The sequence below is a fragment of the Hakea prostrata genome, chromosome 3 (genome assembly GCF_041222555.1).
Source record: "Hakea prostrata isolate BN-2017 chromosome 3, UWA_Hpros_2, whole genome shotgun sequence".
Classification (NCBI taxonomy): domain Eukaryota; kingdom Viridiplantae; phylum Streptophyta; class Magnoliopsida; order Proteales; family Proteaceae; genus Hakea; species Hakea prostrata.
Window position 1 is genome coordinate 6,991,045 of NC_142602.1, and position 23,281 is coordinate 7,014,325.

General features: G+C 38.0%; 2 protein-coding genes across 3 annotated transcripts; both read left to right on the plus strand.

Moving 5' to 3' along the window:
• Positions 1-539: 539 nt before the first annotated feature.
• LOC149020448 (uncharacterized) lies at positions 540-14,977 on the plus strand. The gene is made up of 4 exons (XM_089148587.1): positions 540-657; positions 892-1,068; positions 12,436-13,926; positions 14,273-14,977. Exons 1-4 carry the CDS (start codon positions 640-642, stop codon positions 14,303-14,305), a joined length of 1,719 nt encoding a protein of 572 aa, XP_089004713.1. The 5' UTR covers positions 540-639; the 3' UTR covers positions 14,306-14,977.
• Positions 14,978-16,300: 1,323 nt separating this feature from the next.
• On the plus strand, positions 16,301-21,896 carry CCB4 (cofactor assembly of complex C). 2 transcript variants are annotated; one of them, XR_016172192.1, is made up of 8 exons: positions 16,301-17,584; positions 17,686-17,855; positions 18,547-18,646; positions 18,789-18,862; positions 19,585-19,763; positions 19,858-19,928; positions 20,907-20,986; positions 21,374-21,454. XR_016172192.1 is itself a non-coding variant. In XM_089148588.1 (8 exons), exons 1-8 carry the CDS (start codon positions 17,471-17,473, stop codon positions 21,461-21,463), a joined length of 882 nt encoding a protein of 293 aa, XP_089004714.1. In that variant the 5' UTR covers positions 16,301-17,470; the 3' UTR covers positions 21,464-21,896. The 2 variants fall into 2 exon arrangements, 1 of the variants encoding a protein (XP_089004714.1); XM_089148588.1 differs by having other exon boundaries at positions 20,903-20,986; positions 21,374-21,896.
• The last annotated feature ends 1,385 nt before the right edge of the window (positions 21,897-23,281 follow it).

The window sequence follows — 23,281 nt, forward strand, 5'->3', positions numbered from 1 at the left end:
ATTACAAGTTTGACAATCACCACAAGGTCTTGACTTGAGGTAGATTATGTCTTTCAATTATAAGTTTGACAACCACCACAAGGTCAATACGAGAATTTGCAAAAACTCTCACTAAATCAATACCAATATGATAACCATATTGACTCCTTCTTGTGTTTGGGTCAATTATCACAAGATAGCATTCTATTAACCTAAACAAAATAATCTTACACTCATAAAAAATAAAAAAATTAGCAAGAGAAGAAAAAAAAAAAAAAAAAAAAGAAGGTATTAGTAAAAATACTATATATAGAAAGAAAAATTAAACTACATTAGTGGGTAGAATGACATCCCTGGCATCGATTTAATTGAAACGAGTTTACCGCAAAAACAAAAGGGAAAACGTTAATTTGAAATTTGTCGATAAAAGTGGTAACGTTTCGGTCCTTTCGGAAAATGGTCTCCGTTGCACGGTTCCATCCATCTGGGTTTGTTATACTAGGTCTCGAGGTTTGTGACAATTGTGTAATTTTAAAAGAACTGAAGGGTAACCAGGTAATCAAGTTAGGACTTTCAGTTCATAACAGACAAGCTCAAAGGGAAGGGGAACAACAACCTCCGTTTCTCTTACCAGGTGCGAACTGACAACGGCCATTAGAGATGGAAGACGAAGCCGAGGTAAAAAAACCTAATTTCCGATTCTTCATCTCAACTACTATCTCATTCTTGTTCATTTCTGTTACTTCAAATTTATTTTTCTTTCCCTTCTTTCTGTCAAAACCGCTTTTCGTAGTGTCGTAAATGTCAGTGGCGGGATTGTTCTTCTTCGGACATAATTTCAGCAAATTTCGTATCTTCACTTTCGTGTAGCTTATTTTCTCTGTTTGATGTTATCTTTATTTGTTTTGGTAGAAAATGGCGGCCTTAAAGAAGGTTTACGCTGAAATAATCCTCAATACGGCGAAAGAGGCGGCGGCCCGGGTAATGGTTTCTGAGCGCAAGGCCGTTCGCGCCCAGCGGGAACTGTCTACGGCGAAGGATGAAGCGCTTAATATTTTACTTCGCCTGAAAAAGATTATGGATTCGAAGGTAAATTTACTTTTCTTGTAAGTAGTGTAAGCTAGTCAATCGTAGTCTTCGGTTTGGAATTGATCATGGTTCCCAGTGCTTTTATTGTGTGATCGTGTGTATCTCTATGCTTTTTTGGTGAATGTATGGATATCTGCAGATTTAATTTCTAGGATTGGTGTGGGATGCTGTTCTATGATGAAATTTCTAACTGATTGTGATCCATTTTCATAGCATTATTTGTATAACTTCTTGTCTGGATAAATTAGCAGTATTTGATTATCTGGTCCTGCATTGAAATGTGATATTTTATTGTGTTTCTGGTTTGTACCATTCCAACTGATCCTGCATTGAAATGCGTTTCTTTCCTGTTTCTTCTTTGTGCTATTCCAACTGTTTGTTTTTGCAATTGTCTTTGAGGTAGCAGTTCACGATTTACTTTTGTTCGTTGGACTTATATTTTACACCAATGGGTTGTCTATTATGGACAAATTTTGTATTTTATTTACTTTCTGTGGATGATGATTTTTTTTTTTTTTTGGTTGAAATGTTGATGATGATTTCAGAGTTGAAGGAATGACATCTTAATTAAATTATCCATCTGGGAGGTTTATTCATGTCCTTTTGAAGTTTCGGGTTCAAAGTAAGTTAGACAATATCAGTTCTACCCTGCAATAAGTCTGCATTTTCATAGTTATCTGTTTGGATCTTGTTTTTTGTGCTAGAAAAACTTGGATGGTTCTCTGGGTAAAGATGAGCTGGTACAGTTTGTGTTATATGTCAAGGAAGAATATGTATCTGCCTGTATGGGAAGATCCACAATGTTAATGTAGGCAACAAGGTGATCAAGGCATTGCTTGCCTGCGACTTGTTAAAAGAATCTATATCTTAAGTTTTTAGATTAGTCCATTGAAGTCTTTAAAGTTTTTTATTTTTTTATTTTCTGAAGTATCTCCTATTCTTCAATAAAGCAGTACTCTTTTTCAGAGGCTTCATTGAAGACAGAAACCCATTTCCCTTGCTCTAGAATCTCATTAATGAGAGGATATTGTCTTCTGGCCTCCTCCTTGGACTTCTTCTCCTTTGTAGCTACTTGGAAAGCTATAAGAGAGCAACACTAAGACTTCCTTCTAGCCATTTGTCATGGTCCAAACTGTTTTCTGAGACATTATTTTCTCTCCCTCCTGGCTTCTATTCCCAAAAATCATATGTGCAGTAAAATTAATAAACGTGAGGATCATAAAGGATCTTGTTATATTTTACAGAAAAACATTTGGTGAAGTTGGGTTGCTTTTGTTGTCTACCAGCTGTAGTCAAGGTGCTTAGGATGTAACTCCAAGGGGGTAAGCTCAGTTGCCCCCCCCCCCCCAAAAAAAAAAAAAAGAAAACAAATTATGAGGTCTTGACTTCAACTCTCCTTGGGGTCTCCACATCCAAATAAAATAAAAAGGAGAGGTGTTTATGTTGTTCAAAATTAGTGGTCCTGTGGGGGTATCAAGCATTGAAGTAGGTTGGGTTATCTATACTTAGGGGATAGACACTATTACAGAATTCAACTTGATGGTTGTTTCATAGTGCAGACTGCAGAGTATTTCCACGCGGGGAAATAAAAGGGAAGTGATATCAAACTGATACTAAAGTAGAAACTTGATGGTGATGTTTGCCTCATATGATTGTGTAACCTTTCTAAAACATTTTGGATTGTTGAATTTAACTTCTATTATGTATGGAAAATATAATTTCCAAATAAGGTTAAAAGTTTTAGATAGTTTACACAATTATAATTGCAGAACTTTGATTTTCTTTTCAAAATTGATTTCTCTTTGTTTTCCTTCCCTTTACTTGCTTATCTAAACATAGCCTTGTGAACGCAGAGAAATAAGACTTGGTCTAAAAGCTGACATTAGCTGGTTAGATTGTGATCTTGGTAATAGTGAGTGGGGGCTACATAACTGTTCTTTGGCAAGGTCATAAGATTCACTAATCCTAATTGCATATAAATGGAAAGGGAGAAAACAGGGAGGTTATTAACCACTGGAGAACATAGCTTTTCCTTGTTCTAAAGCTGTCTTTTTCATGTAAATGAAACCCCTGAAAATTCTGAATAGTTGCTTTCAAATCTGATGCCTTATGGACTGAAATGCTAGGAAATTTTGGCATTATTTTTGGCGGCCCCCCGGGGGGTGGGGGAGGAGCTGAGGGTGTTCTTTGTCTGGCAGCGGGTCTTCTATCCTAAGAGGCTAAGACAGATCACAAAATCAAGCAAGAGAGAATTCTACAAGTGGAGAGATTAGAGCGAGAAAGAGAATTGTTGAGGAAAATCCGTTGGTTGCAGCTTCTGCCACTGTAAATTTATCTTCAAATCTCCTGATGTATTGTGATCCCCATATTTAGGCCTCAGCATTGAATGCAAATCTCAGAAATCTGTTACTTGATTTGTCCCATCCGTTTGACCTGGTCCTTCAACCAATGTGAACAGCATCCATCTCCATTTCTTGGATCTCAAGCTGCTCACCAGATCTACGCACTTTCCTATTATTTGTCCATTATCAGTCTCCCCTGCTTGAAAGTAACTTGCCGTTGAGTTCATAAGGGCTCCAGTCGTACGGAAACCCTATCATTGGGCACACATTTGTTTCAACTCAATTCTAGATCCATCAATTTAGCTTCCTCTACTGCTGGATCCATAGATCGAGAATTTGTGCGAGATATCTTGCTATGTAGGAAAGGCAAGATGAGATCAATGGCAAACTAAAAAACTACCCACTCGATCGAAACAAGATATCGTGCCCCAACTCAATCAAGTTCCTTCATTTTGCTGCTGGAAGCTTAGTTTCTCAAGATTTTGGTTGATTTTTTGCCTTAAAACTTGTTGGAGTTGCCCTTATAAATAATTGTTACCACATGTAACCTACACCTAAAACCATTTGAGCCTGATTCAAGGACATCCAAGAGAATGTAATTTGAAAATTTCCAATGATTATTGGACATGTTTCACATGAGATGTATGATGTGATAGACTGATATTATGACTAAATTTTGTAGAATAGGGTATTTTAGGCTTTTAATTCACTTAGTGGTTACAACTTATGGTCCAAAACCAACCTCTGATTTAGACTTAGTTTTTTGATAAAGTCATTGTGTTCAAAAGTTTAAAATAGGCTATACCAAGTTCCAGAACCACCCTCCCCACCAAAAAAAAAAAAAAAAAAAAACCCCCTCAAGAAGGCCCAAAAAAGTGCACCAACTTTCCATGATCTTGCCGCAACTCAGTTTTCGGGGAAATTGGGGTTGAAAGTGGTTAAAGTTCAGAATCTCACAATTCTTGATAATTTCGGACCTTTTTCTTTGGGCATTTGTTGCCTCTGCTTCAACAAATTGTACTTATTATCTTGAAAATATTTTGAAATGTCTCATGGTATTTTTAGGATTTGTTAGCATTCTGTTTTCAGGCTTATTAATTGGTTGATGAATTATTGTTTATGTTTCAACGTTTCTTGTGAGCAGAATTAATGCATCCCACTAGTCTCGTTCATTCTTCAACTAGTTGATTGTGCAATTGATCGCCTGCATGTGATTTTCATTTTCAACAAAGAGTTTTACCTTTTCAATTGAGGGCATTGATTGAGTTGATTGTGAAATCATAAACAAACTTTTTCGCCCTTATTGTGGTCTCTGTTAACTTTATATTAACTTTTGAGTATTTTTTATATCTTCTGTGAAAATAGAGAAGAAAGGAAAAAGAAAAATAACGGGTGGGTGCATGGGGGTGGGGGGAGGATCTAGCCCTTACAGTTTCTTATATATGAATGAACTAACTGCCAAGCAATCCATGTTTTTGTACTCATGTTGACGCCAAATGAATGGAATAACATCCATATTAAAAAAAATTTGTGAATCATGAACAATGAACATATCAAAACTTTTGACCACCCAAAACAAATAAAAAATGAAAATAACAGTATCAATAGATAAAAGACATTTATGTGATTGATGTCTATTGGTGTGTGCATTAATCTAATTCTAATATTTTTGCAGTGCAAATTGATGTTTTTAATTTATCTGTCAAATTTTACGACGACGCTTATGTCTTAGATAGTTTATATTTTAGTATTTTGCTGATGTATGTGAATTCTTTAGTGCAATAATTTGGAATTTGGAATATGTCTTCTTTAAACATAAAGCTTAAAAATATATTAGAAGAAAGAGAGAAGGTGGAACCGTTGAAGAATCTAATAAACAACTTATGCTGTTGAAGTTGTACGAGTCTCCACCAAAGGTGCTTGTTTTGCATTTAGATATTCCTTTGAGATGTTCTTAGCAAGTGAGAGCTACTCTGTTAATTATCTTTGATTTTTAGCTGATCTTCCTCACGGGAAACAAATCTGTGCATGAAACCTAATTCAAACTTCATAGGAGCTACAATGTGGAAGTATGACTCCATTATGGCCTAGGTAATTTGAAAGGGAAGCTTAGAATGACGCTTTGCTCCTTTGCAATGTGTGAGAGATGTTGCAAACCTCAAGAGACAACTCAATTCAGCTGAAAAAGGAGTTTAGCTACATGATTCCTGTTCGCTGTTAAATTGAAATATATGTATGGTACTTCTGAAGTCTAACTTATCTTTAACTTGTCACTTCTTCCTGACACAGGACTAAATTTGGATTGGATTGAACCTCTTTGATATTTCTGAGTCTTCTGACTGAGACACCAGACATGAATTGGGATCTTCTGGCAGGAAATTAGTAGTTCATCTGCTTATGTTTCATTTATTTAGGCTAAAGTTCCATTCCATTTCTAGTTTTAGAGGTTTACTTGGAGTCTATTGTTGACTTCTTTGATTAAATGGTTGTAACCAATGAAAGTTCCTGTCTTGATGAATCATAGAATTTTGAGTTGCTTGAAGTTAATGGTTTGGTGTTTGTGGTGCATCTACAGTCATGTGGCTGCCTGTCTTCTTTTTCCCTGTAATTTCTGCAAGTTCGCCATCAGTCACCTGTCTTATTCTTCTTCCTCTTCCCCCTTTTTTATCTGTTAATTATCCTTTCCCTGCTGATACCAAAGAAACATCACAATTGGAACCTACTTCTTTCTCTTCAATTTTTTCAGCACGCGACATATCTAACAGAGGGGACCCTAGCCCTAATATGTTTGGTTCTAAAACCATCTGTGCTGTTTATCCGAGCCTTGAACCATTGCTGAATTCAGTTCTTCTGCCAAGCCAGGTTTCAGAGGATATTTAATCAAGCTCTGATTGATGGGCTGAGGATGTGCTGAGTCAATTCATCATTCAAGAAACCTACGTATTAATCCCAAAAGAGAGAAGTTCGGTTCTATTGTTTTTTGTTGGAACAGGTTCCTTTTTCTAATCAGACTGGTTTTCTCTACAACTTTGGTGTCATGAGGTTAATATAACCAAGTTATAGAAATCTGGCTGGTTTTTAAGTTACAACAGAGCCCTTAGTTCTATAACTTTCTTTCATTTTTCCCTCTTCTTAATTCAGTACCAGCCATGTCCTTTTCCTTTCAATCTATCATCCATTTTGCCCCGGTTTTGCTTATTCTTCCCAACAGGGACCTTAGTTTTCAGAAATTATGAGATTACCACTTTTTCTTAAATTTGAGTTATTTGTGAGCCCATAGAAACCCAATTTAATGTTTCTGAATCCTAGGACCATATCACTCTGTAATCCCTGGTCATTTTTGGTCTATTAGTCCTCTAACCTAAACCAAGTACCAACTCATTCTTCGTTATGTGTGCATTCTTCATTACACCACAGCACCTCTTCTGCTTTTTATTCAACTTATCTACTCTGGGATGCATGTCTAACTTTCCTTGAATTTGAGCTGAGTCAGCTGATTGCAGATCTTAATAGAAATGATCATTTTTATTCCAAAAATTGTGATTTTAACCTTGGAGATTCCAAAGGATCAGAATTGCTTATAAATACAAGCTCTGTAGCTGAGTTAAACAAATTCTTGTTAGGCAGCTTTGGGGGGGGGGGGGGGTTAAAAACCTGATTGTTGAGTTAGCCAATTTAACATACTCGATGGTGAATTACACAATTCAAAGTTCCTTTTTGTGAATTAGATGATTCAGTAATTTTACTATCCATAGTGAATTGCATATTCATCTCTGATTTTATCCTGAATAAGATTCTTTTGGAGCATTCCAAATTGTTGTACATTGGTTAAAGATTAATATGAGTTCAGTATAGCTATCATCTATAAGTGTATTATATGTGCATGCTCAATGGATTTAGGGATGCTCCTTTATCTGCAGGGGCTTACAGTTATTCACCTGAATATTTTCTGTTTGCCATCAAATTTAACTACATTGTCATGACAAGAACATATAAAAATTGCTTGATATATGCAGAAGGTAAGGCTCTGCAAACCTTTGAAACAGAATGTAAAATGAAGCACTCAGAGGTCACCAAATTATTCTTCACAGATCTGGAGAAAGAAAATGCTGGAGTTCCTATAGATTTAATCTGGCATGGTCATAAGAAGAGAGGTGTTGAGTAAATATATAGATGTAATTAAAGATATGTATGAGGGTGTAGTGAGTTCTCTGAGATCTTTGGGAGGCCAAAGCAAGGGATTCCCAATTATGGTTCGTCACATCAAGCATCAGCCCTAAGCCCTTATTTACTTATCCGTGAATTGACCAAAACACCCAAGATGTGGTACCATGGTGTATGCTTTGGCAATGTTATTGTTTTAGTCAATGAGACAAAAGCAAGGATTAGTGCTAAGTTAGAGATGTAGAGATCGACCTTGGAAACTCAACGCTAAGAGATTGGTTAATTAGGGATGGAGTATATGATGTGTAACCTTAGCCACACTATGATTGATGATGACTGGAAATTAAGGAGAGAGATACAACTGTGTGACTACTTCAGATGTTTCAGGCCTATCACACACAAGCGGTTATAGATAATGATGTTTCACCAAGAATTGAAGTTAATGGATGAAGTGAGAGCTGCCACTTGAGCTCTATGTGAATTGGTATAACTGTTGTGTGACCTCCTATGATGTATGAAGCGTAATGTTGGCCAGTTTTAAAGTGCCATATGTGCAGCTGTGTTGCAGTAATAAGAATTTTGAGATGGATGTGTAAAAACAATAGGAAGGATAAAGAAGGAAAGAACATATTAGAGCTGCAGCGGGAGTAGACAAACTTTGAGGATGTCAACTGCGGTGGTTTCCAGCAAAAGCCTAGGGAAGCCTCAGTAAGTAGTGTTCTGATTCTGATTGAAAGAGCTAAAAGAGCTAGGGGCAGGTCTAAAATAACCACAAGTGAAGAGTGAAGAATGACATGCACATTCTAGGTCTGTACCTATTATAACCTCAAATATAGCCTGTAGGCTCTATTTTTTTTTTTTTTTTTTTTTTTGATGAACCTCAAATAGACCGATAGTCATCCCTCCACCCCCCACCCCCAAAAAAAAAAAAAAAAAAAAAAAAGAAAAAGGAAAAGAATAGAGCCTATGGAGGGGGCAAGGATCCCCCTTTTCAACATCATGTAGCCGAAATTTTCATGATTTCATGCCTTCATGGCTATCCTCCTTCCTCTTGCTTTCATATTGAATTTATTTATTTTGTCCTTCATTTCTCTTACTGACCATTTTTGAAGTTTCTCACTTTTCCCTACTTTCTCTTGAAAGGATCCATGTAGCCAACCGGCATTCAGTTGGGATAAGGCTGGCCTGTTATTGTATGCAACTCAACTGGGGCTGGATGAAAGTAGTAAGTTACAATTTTGGGAACAGTTGGTGGATTAATGTATGACCGTAGCTTCTAGCCAAGGAGAAATATGATATGTTTCTGAAGAGAGGATTAACACGGGCCATTTGGTTTTAGATTTTGTGTGTCTTATGATTTATCCATTGTAAATTCTGTAGTCACATACTTGTCTTGTTGACTATAAGGTTTATTGATTGTTACATAAGGACTGTAGGGTTATACACTGATACCTGGGGACAGTCTAACCGCTCAACATAGATTAATGGTTATGGATGTGTGCCCTATGATGTAGACTTGCAAGAAAACTGAGCTCATAAAGATAATTTATTGATGTGGTATGAGTTGAGATGGAGTGATGCAGCAGACCCTTGGATCGACCTGAAAAGAAGCACCATTGGTTACTGTTCATTCCATGGTAACATTGACAGTGATGCTACAATAATATAGGAGAATATTCTTCTACTTTGGTGTGCCCCAACTCCAAATTGCAAGGAGGAAATAAAATAGGAGATGCTATCTTGCGTGTGAGATTTTAGAAATATTTAGGATTTTGTTAATTTATTTCTTGGACAGTTATTTAAGTAGAATTTTAATTTAGGTAGGATACGTAGGAATACTTTTCGCTTGTTAGAAATTTCTAAGAGTCCTAGTATAGTTTCTTGTTGGAGCCTGTTTCATTTATTATTTGTTTTTTTGTTAGATTACTTCTTTTATTATTTATATGCTTGTATCAATGTATTGAGTATGTAGTAGAAAGAAATGCATACAACTAAAGCTTCTGTGTGTGTGTTAACTCTTCTCCCCCCCCCCCCCCCCAACCCTCTCATCTTCTTCCTCCTTCAGTCTATTTTTCTGATGAGACTTCTTTCTCTCCCTGAAACGATGATTTCTTCCTACTTTCTCTGTCTGGCATTAAGTGGTATCCGAAAAATCTCATCTTCTTCCCTCTCTCACTCTGTCTTCCATGCTATTTCTTCTTCTTGTGATCTTTCTCCCTATTCTATTCTTTTTCTTTTTCACGGGCACTGTGGTAGAACTACACCATCAGTAAAACCCCACCTCCCTTTGCTCTCACAACCCTGGAAGAGAAAGATAGAAGAGTTTGCTTCTTGAGGCCGACATTTTCCATACAAGATCAGTCCTTATTAAACCGAGGACTTGTTTTGTATAGTGGGGGATAATTGATACAGCATTGCTTGAGATGGAGTGATGTGGCACAGCCTTGGCTGACCCAAAAACAAGCACCCTTGGTTGTTGTTCAACATAGTTATTGTGAACAGTGATGCTACAGTGACATGAGATGAAAATAGGAGAACATTCTCTAGATTTGGTGGGTCCTGAAGCCAACTTTCAAGGAGGAATAAATAAGAAATGCTGTTCTGTGGGAGAGGTTTTAGAGATACTTGGGATTCTTGTTTTTTAAATTTATATATTCGTATGAACATGTAATCAAATTTTTTTGAAAAAAATTGGGTTGGATAGATAGGAATAGTTTTAGTTAGTTTTAAATTGTTAGGGGTTGTTGATAGGTGTTTTCTTGTTGAATTCTATTTGTTTAATTATTTATATGCCTGTAATCAATGTGTTATGGAATAAAAAAGAATGTCTTGAAGCTAAAGCCTGTGTGCCATGTGCATACCTCCTCCTCCCCTCTCCCTTCTCATTTTCGTTTTATCAAATCTTCTGTTCCCATGCAACTCTGATTCTTCTCAGTATTCGCATCTTCTCCCCGTCTTCTTACTCTCTGTCCCCCCTTAAGTGGTCAAACAAGGAAATAGGTACTAGGGAGACATTAATATGATGTGCACACTTCCACATCCACCCTCCCTTTTCTTTTTCTTCTTATGAGATCTTTTCTTCCTCTCTATGCAACTCTGGTTCTTCTCAGTTTTCCCATCTTCTCCCCATTTTCTTCTTCCCATTACTCTTCCCCCGTTAAGTGGTGAAACAAGGAAATAGGTATTGAGGGAGACACTAATATGACGTGCAACAAGATCGCTTCTTGTATTAAGAAAGTTGCAGGAGTTGTCCTAGGTGAATCAAAAGGAAAAATTCTTTCCTCAACGGAGACTTGATGGTGGGATGTTGAGGTTTAGGCAGCCATTAAGCCCAAGAAAGCTAGTTTTATAGATGTGGCAAAGCGCTAAAGAGGTAGAGGATCTGCAAAGTTATAAATTTGCCACAAATGGAGATAAGAAGATTGGGCGAATAGCAAGAAACATGAAGATCTTTATGACAATATGAGTACAAAGAGAAGGGGATAAAACTATCTGTAAGTAAAAAAGTATAAGCAAATAGGAAATAGAGGTCTCCATCTCTGCTGTATTCTGTACTGCCAAGACAAACAAATCTGTGCTTCAGGGCTCATGCATTCTTCTGTTGGTAGTGATATCTCTGATTACTTAGATCTTAATGTTCACTGTTATGACTTTTTCTGTTGTGTATTCAGCATTTATGATCTGTATTTTATGGTCCTTTCCATGGCTAGAACCATATTGCTGAAGGTGGGAGCTGTTTGCAGCCATCCATTTCCCGTATGCTTGTTATGCGAAATGAGTAACTTTATTGGCTTTGACATATCTTCTCCTGCTTTTTATGGCATCATTATGCTTAATTTTTTTTTATCTAAGTGAGTCATGTGTACTAATCTATACATTACATGACTCTGGAGAAGTTGTTGAAACTTTTCATATTGTGTAAAAGCCATCATAGACCACAATCTCCAGTGGTTGGTCTGCATCTATTTATTTATTTATTCCCTCTTTTCCTTTCCATTTTGATTCATTGGCATCCATAGGGTCCTACTCTTGAATTCTCGTAGCTGAAATATTACATTGGCTGTCAATGCTGCTGTAATGCTTCTGATGTTCTCTCCAGCTCAATGTAGACAACAAGGCCTATGAAACTTGAACAATGACATACCTGGAAAAGCTGATTCCATGCAAGATTGATGGTCACATTAATACTGAATTAGTATATTTCTTTAACCTTAAGGCTGCATTTGTTTGCTGGAATAAAAATGGGGTGGGAAAATTCTTGAAAAAAGCAAACTTTTCTTACATTTCCTTTAAATCCCAAAAGTGTAAATTGTTTGGTTGCTTGGGGTGAGAAAGTGAGAGACAAGTTTCTTGAATCAAAGAAACTTGTTTGGTGATGTGGCAACTCAACTTTTCCATCCCAAGCCTTTTCAAAATCCCCCAAAAAGTGTGGGATTTTGTGGAAAAGTAAAATGTGGGACCCACAAGTAATACTTTTCTACACTTTCCTTTCCTTTCCTTCTCTTTTCCCTTATCCCACTACACATGGGGCCCACATGTTTTTTTTTTCCACCCCTTCTTTCCCACCCCACCTTTGCAAACAAACGCAGCCTAAGTTTTTACATCATTGCTGTAATTTCTTCCAAAAGCAACGTTAGCTTTTGTGATGTTTCTGTTTTAACATAATTTTTGGTATTTTTTTTTCAAAAACTATGCTAGCTTGTGGAACACATCAAGCACAATTTATGAATTTGCTTGGTCTCTGAGAATGGTCATTGTATTTAGGTTTCTGTATGGTAGTTTATATTTATTTAGTCTCCTCACTCCATTAAGAAACATGTGCTCAATGTGCCCAACATTTACCTGCCCCATATTTTTACAGATTGCTGAAGCAGCTGAAGCAGAAAGAAAATCGTTGAGTCAACAAAGAAAGATTGAAGAGCTCGAATTGCAGCTCAATGAAGCAGAGGATGTGGTAAGAGACCTCAGATATGAGTTGAAAGAAGTGCAGGATGAAATGGAGAGGTTAAAAAGCAACCCTGGAAATATTCTGGGTAGACAAATTGTAATCAGACATGCTACTCATGAAGAAGAAGCACAGGAGGATAAACAACGTGTTTGCAATGGTATTTCATGCCACTCTCATGAGTTGAAAGGAGTGCAAGATGAACTGGAGTGCTTGGAAAGCATTCCGGGAAATCTTTTGGACAGACAAACTGTAAGGGGGAACCCTGCTCATGAAGAGGAAGCACAGGAGAATGAGCTACATATTTCAGATGGTATTTCATGCCATCCTTCTGATTCAGAATGCAAACCCATGTCAACTTGCACAATGAAGAATGCACCTTTAAGCCAACCAGATGATAAATGTTGTTCTTTATCAGAAAATGGAAGAGCACAGGCTGAGACCTCCAGTATGGAAAATTATTGTGCAGCTAACCCTGATTTAGCCTGCATAATAATGCGAAGCAAAGAACCAGAGCTTTACAGAAATGGATGTACCCAGAGAATCCGTGCATTTGAAGGGAATCTGTTGGATGAAGGGAAGTTACCTCTTCCTGGACATGATGATGATCAGAGCTTGCATACAAAGAGTGGAGAAAAAGTTGAAGGAACTTGTACTGTAGCCTCTCCCAAGACTGACAGTATGATTCTGGCAGAGAAGAACATGACTGAGTCCGAAGAAGTAATGCAGCATGATACCAACAGTGACGAAGGTCAAGATGGTAAAGTTGTTCACAAAATTCATAGAAGAAGACGAACTCTTTACAGGAACCGTAAAGCTACCTCATGCATATCACTTTCTTATCATCGTGAACCATCACTTCGTTCTTGTACCAAAACCCATCCACTCCCAGTCAATGGTGATGCTGATTCTGGTGAAGATATGTTAAAGGTATCTGAAGATGAGGCCCAGAGGGATTTGGAGTCCAATGTGGATGGTCAAGCCAGGGACTCTAAAGCTGGAAGTCCGCAGGTTATGCAGAAGGATCCAGCATCAATGAAAAAGTCAGTGTTGACAAATCAGGAACCCAGAGCTGTGAAAAATTCAGAGGTTCTGGTTTCTACACTGAACCTTGATCCTGTTGATCTGCCAGCAATTAGTTCTGATGCTGAAGACAGAAAAACTTGTGAAACAACTACTGCAGCTCCCACTGAAGTTGCAAGTGATAGGCTTCTCAAATACACATTCCAGAGGAAGCGGAAGAAGGAGACCATGAGCAATGCTAATGACAATGCTCTGCTTGGAAAGAAAAGCACTATCAAGATGAGCAAGGAGGAGAGTCAGAACAGCACACCTCAGCTGCAGAAGTCAAGCTTGACAATTGAGTCACCTCGAGAGAGCAGGCGAGTTGTGCAGGTTGCTCGTCAGGTATGTGGTTTATCCTACCTTTTTCCTTTTTCCTTTTTCCTGATATGTGTTTGCCACTTCAAAATTTTTTCTGAGTTTGTTTCTTTTACAATCTGGGGAGTTTGGATTCCAAGTCTGGCATGTGACCCATTGGAGAGGAGTAAGAATAAAATTTCCTTCATGGGTTCCATGATTCTTGTCTGTTAGTTTTTTTGCCAAATTTAACCCACCCTGCTGGTCATCATAGCTGTCTGTTCTATCACTTTGTAGTCTGTAGATTGTTGGTTTCCTGTATGTTATGCATAGCTGAATGAGTCCTGCCTGCGTGCATTACATTCTGCTTACTGATATTTGTCTTTCCCTGCAGCTTATTTCTTTGTCTGAGAAAAGGTGGTGGTAGTTAGACACTGATAGGATGAAGGTTATATAGCTCAAGGGAAAACTAGCAGAAACGGGGGTTCAGGCCATTTGCTGTTTGAAATAGGGATTGGGAGTTCCGGGAAATAATATATCTGCATTGTATTCAATAAGTTGTGATAATTGTGATTCTTAATTGTATTTATTTGCTGCCCTTAAACGTTAAGCGTCATCATCAGTCAATCTAGTTGTATGTATTATAAATCTTCTTATATGTTCTCATAATATATTTATAACTCATTATCTGTTAAGATGTTTAAATTTTGGCTTAGTTTGAGGTTCTTGTTCGTACGGAATCCCGAGTAATGTATCGATCCTTGTTTTAGTTCGCAGAATCGTTCTTTTCAAGCAAGTCATAAGAGGGTGACTGTCACTTACACATGGTAATAATATTTGCAGAGACAATGGTTCCCAGGCACTCCCAAGTTTTTTCTTTGTAGGATGGATGCTGCAACTAGTAGGGAACCAGAAAACCGCAATCAGTTCAAGAAAAAGTACTGGAACTGTTGGTTATTTCTTCTTGATCTACCCTGTTGGAATGATGTTACATGTTCTACGCCAAAATAAATTAAAAAGAAAAAGAGAATAATGTTATGAAGAACTTAGGGACTAGGATGCTTTTATGCAGGCTTGGCCACTTTTCACTGTGTGGTTAAGGAATTTATGTCTCAACAGTCAACACACTGTTTTGCCTCTTAATGAATATTGCAATTCATACCCAAAAAAAAAAAAAAAAAGAATATTGCAATTTTCTAAGAGAAAAAAAAAAAAATATCAGAACTCGCAAGCTTACTGCATTGATATTGCATCCATGTACAGTAAACGCGAAAGAGGGTCCACATGCCTATGGAAAACATTTGATGGGTAGTGTTGGGAATAAACCCACATATTCAAAAGGGTAATCCTTCACTGTCTAACTTTTCTCAATCTCAATGGAACAGCTTTTGTTTTGTCTATATGTTTTACAGGCGTGGAAAGATGAAAAGGGACCATTGACAAAAGGGATTGCATTTGCACCAGATTCCTTAACCGCCTGGTCTGATGGTCAGCTTAGGACTAATCACCCAAAAAACCTGGTTCGATCAGTCACATGGAGCCGTCAGATTGTGGTCCAACCATCTATTGCTATATAACCGTTTGATATTAAAATTGGATAATTAATTGTAGCTGATCATGAGGGAGAAGCAGCAGCAAGTGAGAGATATGATGATGTCTTGTGTATTCATCAGAAACCTTAAAATCTATCTTTTTAGCTTCAATGAGGTTTGAGGGCCTAAGGCTTTGGCGTGCGCTTGTGACTTGTGCTGTGCAGCCCCGACATAACTTTTGCATTTGCACTTATCGCAGTCGTCTCCCAAAAAACTCTGCTTTCTCTGCTTCTTCGAAGTCTGAACCAAAAGTTTCGGTCCCAGATTGATTCCCAACAGAAAGCCCTAGCTTCAAGAAGGTCCAAATCTGCCCACAAGCCCCAAGGAATTCTCAAAACCGTCTCAGAACCGACAAATGGAATCAGTGGTACCGCATTGTAACATATCGGCCGTTGGGTTTGATTCTTACTGACTATATATATATAATATTCTCATTTCTACGATAAAATGTACCTTATATTAAAAAAAAATTGCACACAAGAAGTCATCGGAAGCTCACACCTGGGTTGAAGGAATCAGAATTGGATTGGCCACATCAACTGAGACAATCCCAATTCTGGCCACTCTTTTTTGGAGTGCATCATTTGTATACTTCCCATGTCGGATTTTTGGTTTCCTCAGTGCACCGCCGCATCGCACGCTCCAACAATGCACGCCTTTGAGTGAACGAAAACATGAGGAAATGGTGGGCCCCCTCATGGTACAGTTTTTCTCCCCGCTGAAGGCTTTATAAATACACCGGCGACGAGGGACCGCACAAGTGGAGAAGATCAATCAAGAAAATCTGAAATGGAAGAAGTGAAGAAGATGAAGACAAAGAGGAGAGCAGCAGCAGCAACTGCAATAGCGTCGTCGTTTGAAGGGAAGAATGAAGAGTTAGAAAAAGCCTTGGTGGCAATAGGTACACTTCTTCTAGTGGCGGGTCTGAAACACGTCTTTGCTTCTCTGCTTGAGAAATGGCGTAATTTGGCTTTCTTTCTGTTAAACCTACTTCTCCTTTCCATCTTCTTCATGTCCCTACGCTCTGATGATTCCAGTAATCTCCACAAGGATACCCATGGGATCCAGACATCCAGTGAGAAGAAAATACAAAGGAGAAAGAGAGTGGACGTGGAGGAGCTCTACCACTGCTCTTCGTGTGTTGGCTCTAGCAACACTAGTGTGAGAGACGCCGCCACAATCGGTGACGTTGAAGAAGTTGACGATTGTGATGGTGATGGTGATGCTGGTGCCGACCTGTCGAAGGAGGAGCTGAACGCCAAGGTGGAAGCATTCATTTCAAACTTCAGGCATCAATTAGCCTTGGATGCAAAGGGAAGGACGAGTAGACGTCACTATGCATCACCACCGCAAGGAGTGAAATCTTATTCACATTCAATTTCAAACTAACCATTTCCAGATCTTTTGGATATTCCCTTAAGACTAATGCAAAACAAGGAAGTCTCCGAAATAAATATTCATTTTTTTTTCAAAATTTATTCGGCACTCGTGCTTGTTTGGGGTTGCAGAGCTCATCAATGTTCTTCTGTAGAAAAGCTATCTTATAATAGTGTACAGAAGATCGGATATATTCAGATTCTTGTTTTTTCTTGGGAAGTTTTCGTTTCCCTTAAAATCTCCTCCATCTTTATAACAAACAAACAAATAAACAAAAAAAGAAGAAGCTCATTTTTAGGGTTAGACTCGCCTCAGTTCAAGTCAAACTCAGAAAAAGAAGAAAAATTGAAGTCTCACAGAAGGTTGACCTGAGTCACTTTTCTAACAATTCTCAGTTTGTGGTGTGAGGGAGTCCAAAATTCTTATGAAAGGACAACAGCACCCCTGCTTCTGATAAGAGACCTTCATGGCTTCTGCTAGTGTAAAAACTCACCCTTCCTGACCAGAGCAATAGTAGCAGGACATGAGCAAACCGAGGCGCCTCCAAACGTAATGAAAACCAGAACGCGCATCATCATTTTCTTACCATAAGCTAGGGATTCGAAGAAGAGAACGAAAGTCTAATGGAGGTGGGAATCGGGCTGCGTCCCATTTCATGGAAGCCAAGGTCGCCTCCTCATTGTCGTCTCCTCTACGACAATCTCCCTCGTTCGTTCAAAGCTTCTTCAGAATTCCCGGTAGATACATTTACGTCTTGCTTTCCAGTTGTGCAGGCGTGTGTGTGTTTGTTTACATTGATCAGACTCTGAAAGAAATCGTGATTAATTGTTCGAGGAAGAGGGCAGGTTACAGGGGACCGAAGCCCAAAAGAGACTGGGTTGGCGAGTGGGTTTCCAGAAACGATGGCGTTGTTCGCAGCTTGCCCATCTACGTTGGAGGCTTCTCCCTCTTCGCCGTTCTCTTCAACCGCGCTGCTTCAGGTATCGCTCCTGTAGCAGACGCTAGCAGGTAATTCAATCCTGATTCAACCCTTACCCTTCTCTTAAAATCTATTGCCATTCCTTGTACAAAATTCTTCCAGAAAGACTTTCCTGGTTATGATTTACTTCTGAATTCATCACTCTTTTTATCTATTCCGCTATTTCTGTTAGCATATTGGTTAACGGTTCTTTTGTAGCTGTCTAAATTACACATAATAAGGAATTGAGCTCCGTATAGTTTCAGATTTAATGATTTAATGCTGAATCCAAGTGATATATGGCGTAATGCTAGAATGGTAGTGACTGAGGTAGTAATGAATTTGTGTACACTATCTCCTCCTTTCGTTTCCTTCTTCTCATAAAGTTGAATTGCACTTGGAAACACTTCGCGGTGTAGAATCCTTGTTATGTTAATCCTGCAAATTCTATGCATGTTATATTCCTCTGTAAAATAAGATACTGCCGCTCTGAACTTGTTGCTACTTGCTTAACATTTTGCCATTCTTTTCTTTTTATCTTTTCTGGGGTTTTTTTTTTTTTTGGGGGGGGGGGGGGGGATGGCATTTTTTCTTATTTAGTGAATCCAGGCAATTTCCCCTCATTTAGCCCAATGTTTGTCACCTGATCTGTCATATTATGTTCTATTTCCTTGAATTATTTTCTTTAGTTTTGCTTTGATGGAAGGTGCTTGCTTTAACTGAAATTTTTATTTCTAGCAGTTCACAGTCCAGAGCTGATTTACTGACACTAGGTTTGGCTGTTACCAATGTTCTTTCTGGTTTAGTATGGCTGTCTATTCGACCAAAATCAGTTTCCATGGTGAGGATTTTGAACATGCTGTATCTCCTAAATTAATAAAATTGGTTGAACTGTTATGTTGTTACTTTTTCAAAGCCCACTTCATTTAGTGTAAGATCCTCTCACCTACAACACAATTACTGCTGTTTACTTCTGATTACAGGTGAGTCCTGATGGTGTAGAATGTCGGAGGATATGTTCTGATCTTCCTGATTGTGTAGTTTCTGAATTACTTTGGTACTGTGCCATCCATTTTCTTTTCTTTCGTATGCTACTTTCTTTCTTATGTTAACAACTGAAAACTTTCTTGGATATTTGATTGAAAATATAGAAAGTTATCATAAATGTTTGTATCACTAATTGGTTTGGTGTTTCAACTTGATTAATTATTGTATCAGTAGTCCTGCAATTGTGGCCTTGGATACAGTTGAATGGGTAAACAGAATTGCTGTTACCTAGTCGTGTTTGGTTATGTATAAGGCTTAATTGAGTTGAGCTGTGTTGCAGTCAAATATATCTAATATTCACTTTCTCGAGATGATTTTTTTTAGGGTTTAATGAAACCTGCCTTTACAGCTTACTCCAACATTCATATTTTCTTCTTGGGTAGCTCGGCTTTGCCTGCATAATATACTCTATGGCTCTTATTTGCTGCATCAGGAATGTACTTTTGTTTATTGGATATTTACTTGACCCAGAAGAACCTGCTATTATCAACAATGGTGACTTTCTCCCCATCTTTGGCTGAAGTTTCTCCTAAAACTTATGAAACATTCACATATATAGAATGTCTGGTTTAGCTGTGTAGGTAGTTATAGGAATTTGTGATGAACTAGTTGGTAACAAGAGAGATGCAACTGCTACCTGTGTTGTGTTAAATTCCAGCTTTTTTTTTTTTGGGGTGTGTGATTACTATTTTATCTGAAGCATGCAGTTAATACTGTTTTGAAAATTATCAGGATGTGGGAATCTCTGTCGGCTGTGACATGCTGCAGGTCATTGGTAATTGTTTATGAAATCAATTGCCTTCTTCAAACTGGGGTGGCAGCTGAAGCTAGTGGAGGCAACGCCATGGAGGTGGATCCCCTTAAATTAACTCAAGGATTGCTGTATCAGGGTGTTATGAAGTCTGGAGCCCGTAAGTAAATTATTTGGACAATCTCCAGAATTCCAGGTTATTCACTAACCTTATTGGCAATTTTACTAGCTTTTTGTCTTTTTTGTTTTTCTAGAAAGTTACCTGGCCAACTTATCTCTATACCCTGGAAAGTCTGAGTTGCCATTTTTACCTTCAAATACACAGGTACTAGTTTTATTTTTCCATTAATCCACAATTGGTTGGCCTGCTTTTCTCTTTCAGCTTATTGCTTGTTCATGTGCACGGTGAAATTGGAAAAGAGAACTAGTGGGAAACTGTCTTAGACACATCCTCTGCCCTTGCTTGAACTTGTTTTAAAGAAAGAGATAAGCCCTTGACAATCATGAATAAGAGAATATTGTTCTACTCCTTTTCTAGTGACTCATTTTAGTCTAAGTAATGTATTTGTTGTCGTAAAAGAAAAAGAGGGTAAGGGATGGGATGGAGGAATAGAAATCAAACTTAGGTCCTTTAAGATCTTGAAGATACCACTTATGAAAATATCTCAGGTCCTTATGATAGTCTGGTTAGTTAAGGCAGATTAGAACAAGATGGTGGATTCTGTGTTTGTTAGTATGGTTTAAGACGCTGAAACTGCTATTCAGTTTACAGAAAGTATTCTGTGGTTGTATGCTTCATTTGAACTCAAATCCTGTTTACTGATCTCTTTATTTTCACTACAAGCCATGTAGGATATGCTTCACATGGTTTTTTTCCCCATGATCCCATGCTATGGCCCCAAAGATGTCTGAAGGATATCCTCACTGAACAAAATTTCTATTGTAAGTAGATATACTAGTGTGGACTTTTTCTTTGTCGGTGGGTTGGAACAGTATATAATTTGATACGCAGTACTGACTTATAAGCATATGTGAATTAGTCTAAACTGTTAGTAGAGTAATTGTTTTGAACTCAATATGTTGAAGACTCATGTCACAACATGTACTTGTATACAAAGGTTCACTTTCTCAGTGCTACTTTTTCACCTTTGTCGAAGAGCTATTTCATTATTTTTCTGTTGGTGCTTACTTGCTACTATATGAATGTTGAAAATGCAATGCTTTCCAGCAGAAGACATCCCCTCTCCCTGTGGAGCCTAGCAGGTTTTAGGTTAGCTGACATGCATTTCTCTTCACTAGGCAGTTATCTTACAGCCACTAGGAGATAAAGGAATGGCAATAATTGGCGGTGACACAATCAGGGGCTTCACAACTGCTGATCAGGTTACTTTTTTCTTCTTTCTTTCTTGGCTCACAAGGTTATCTAAGTTGAACTGCATGATGATCAATTAGCAAGGTTAAGGTGAATCAAGCTTTATATAATATATAATATGCAACTTGTTTACTACACTTGCTGAAGAATGTGGGTTCCTGAATCGAGTTGTCAAAGGAAACTGGATATATGCTAGTTTTGTTAAGATAATGCACATTGTATCAGCCCGTCAAATTGAAATCGGAAACTTGGGACAGGACAACCAATTTTGACTGTTTGGATAATTATGGCCAGGTCCACTATATACTATATGGAATAACTGCCTTCGGTTGGGCTGTGGAAATGGCCCCCGGTTTTGGCAGGGAACATTTCATAATGGCCTTGTCTTTGTTTTGCAGGCATGGATTTCATTAATTGCTGAGAAGTTGGACAACACACTTTCCAGATTTGCAGCAAACCTCACAGTGGCCATTCAAGATAAAATTTGAAACTACTCACCTATGAAGTACTTTTGACATTATTCATGATCTGAATATAAGTAGTTACTTTACCTAAATATTCAAGAATTTTCTTTTCCAGACCTACATTGTTTATTTCAGCGATGACAGATGCCAATTCTTTGTGGTCTATCTTCAACAACAAGCTTGCTGGAATTTGAAGTCCCAAGCTAGTTTTCTCATGTATTTGTCAGAGGAAAATCTATCAGCTCTGTAGGAACGACAGTTTGTAAATACTTGGTTAACTAATGACATGCCATTCAGCTTTTACATTTTTTTATATTTATATTGAGGCTGTTAATGAACGAGGCTTCAGCTTTCATTTGATATTGAATCATACTTGAAGGTTTCCTTGGTAATTTCCTTTCCTTCCTTACAAAAATTTTCAATAATATTTGCATGGTACTGCCATGATTATGTCTAATTTCCCCCAATCATTTGTTTTGTTCATTTATGGACATCTAGAAACTGATCATGGTGCAGCATTCATCTTTTAAGGAATCGGTTTGCAACTGATATTGCAGTTGCAAGGCATTTCAGAAAAATGGTTTTTCAGCTCATGGGAATGTTGCGTGTGGTTCAAATTTGATGACAACATGAGTTCAACTGTTCAAGTCACCTGCTTGGCTGCTTGTGCACCTATGAGTCTCACATCACCTGCTTGCACCAACAAAAGTACATATGCATTTCTGATGAATTTTTTTTCATACGCGAATGCATTGAGACTCTTCTTTGGTGAGTTCCTTTTGGATGCTTCACAAGCATTTGCATGCGTTACTAGCCTAAGTACAAACACACGTCTCTTACTTTCATAAACACCCTATTTTAAACGAAATTCATCAATTTATTTTTGATAAATCACTTAGATGTATTGTTTTTCTTATCGGAGCTGAGGTTCGTCTTGGGAACTTATGTACACCTTGACTACAACCTCAAGGTAGCTTTTATATATAATTTTATTATAAAATGGGTTTTGTCCTTGGTCTTAACAAGATTTAAACTCTTGACTTCATATATTAAACATGGTATTTTTGTCAAATGAACAATTCAGTTTATATAAAAAGCTCGATGTAGTTGTGGTGGCGCAAGCTGGCCGGATGAACCTTAGATCCAAAAAAATAAAATAAAATCACCTAATGTGTACAGTAATATATTTTTATTTCAAATAATAAGTTGTGATTAACAGCTTAATTTTAAATATTTTAAAAAAATTCAACGATCTTTTATTTTATCTTTCTCAACCACTTAGTTTGGTATACAAGCGGACTCCCGTGCAAAGCATGACGGTTTCAGTTAGGAAAGCTCGCAATTCTATCGTCCGAGCTTCCCATCCCAGGCTTGAGTGGCCCACCACAACCACTTGGCCCCACCCTGCAGCATTCGTTCATCGATTCGTTCTCTTCTCTTCTCTTCTCTTCTCTTCTCTTCAGACTTCAATCACTTCTGTACCGCTCTTCTTCGGGAGTAAAATCGACGTTTGGCACCACCGCCTTTCTCAGATGCTCTCCTATTGCTAACGTCAAAGATCCCCACTACGACTGTGACGGTGCGTTAGAGCTTCTCCCTGAGATTCTCCTCCTTGGTTCATATTCATTTCATCATCGACGGATCGATTGAATAATAATAAGAATGGGAGTTGCGAGTAAACTGGGAGACTGGACATTCAAGGCCTTCACGGCAGGGATTGGCATCACCACTATATATCTCACGGCCACCTTCTCCATGAATGTCTATAGAAGACGTTCTTGGCACGATGCTCAGGTATCATTTTTTCCCCTCTCATTCAACTCTCTCTTTTCTTTCTTTTTT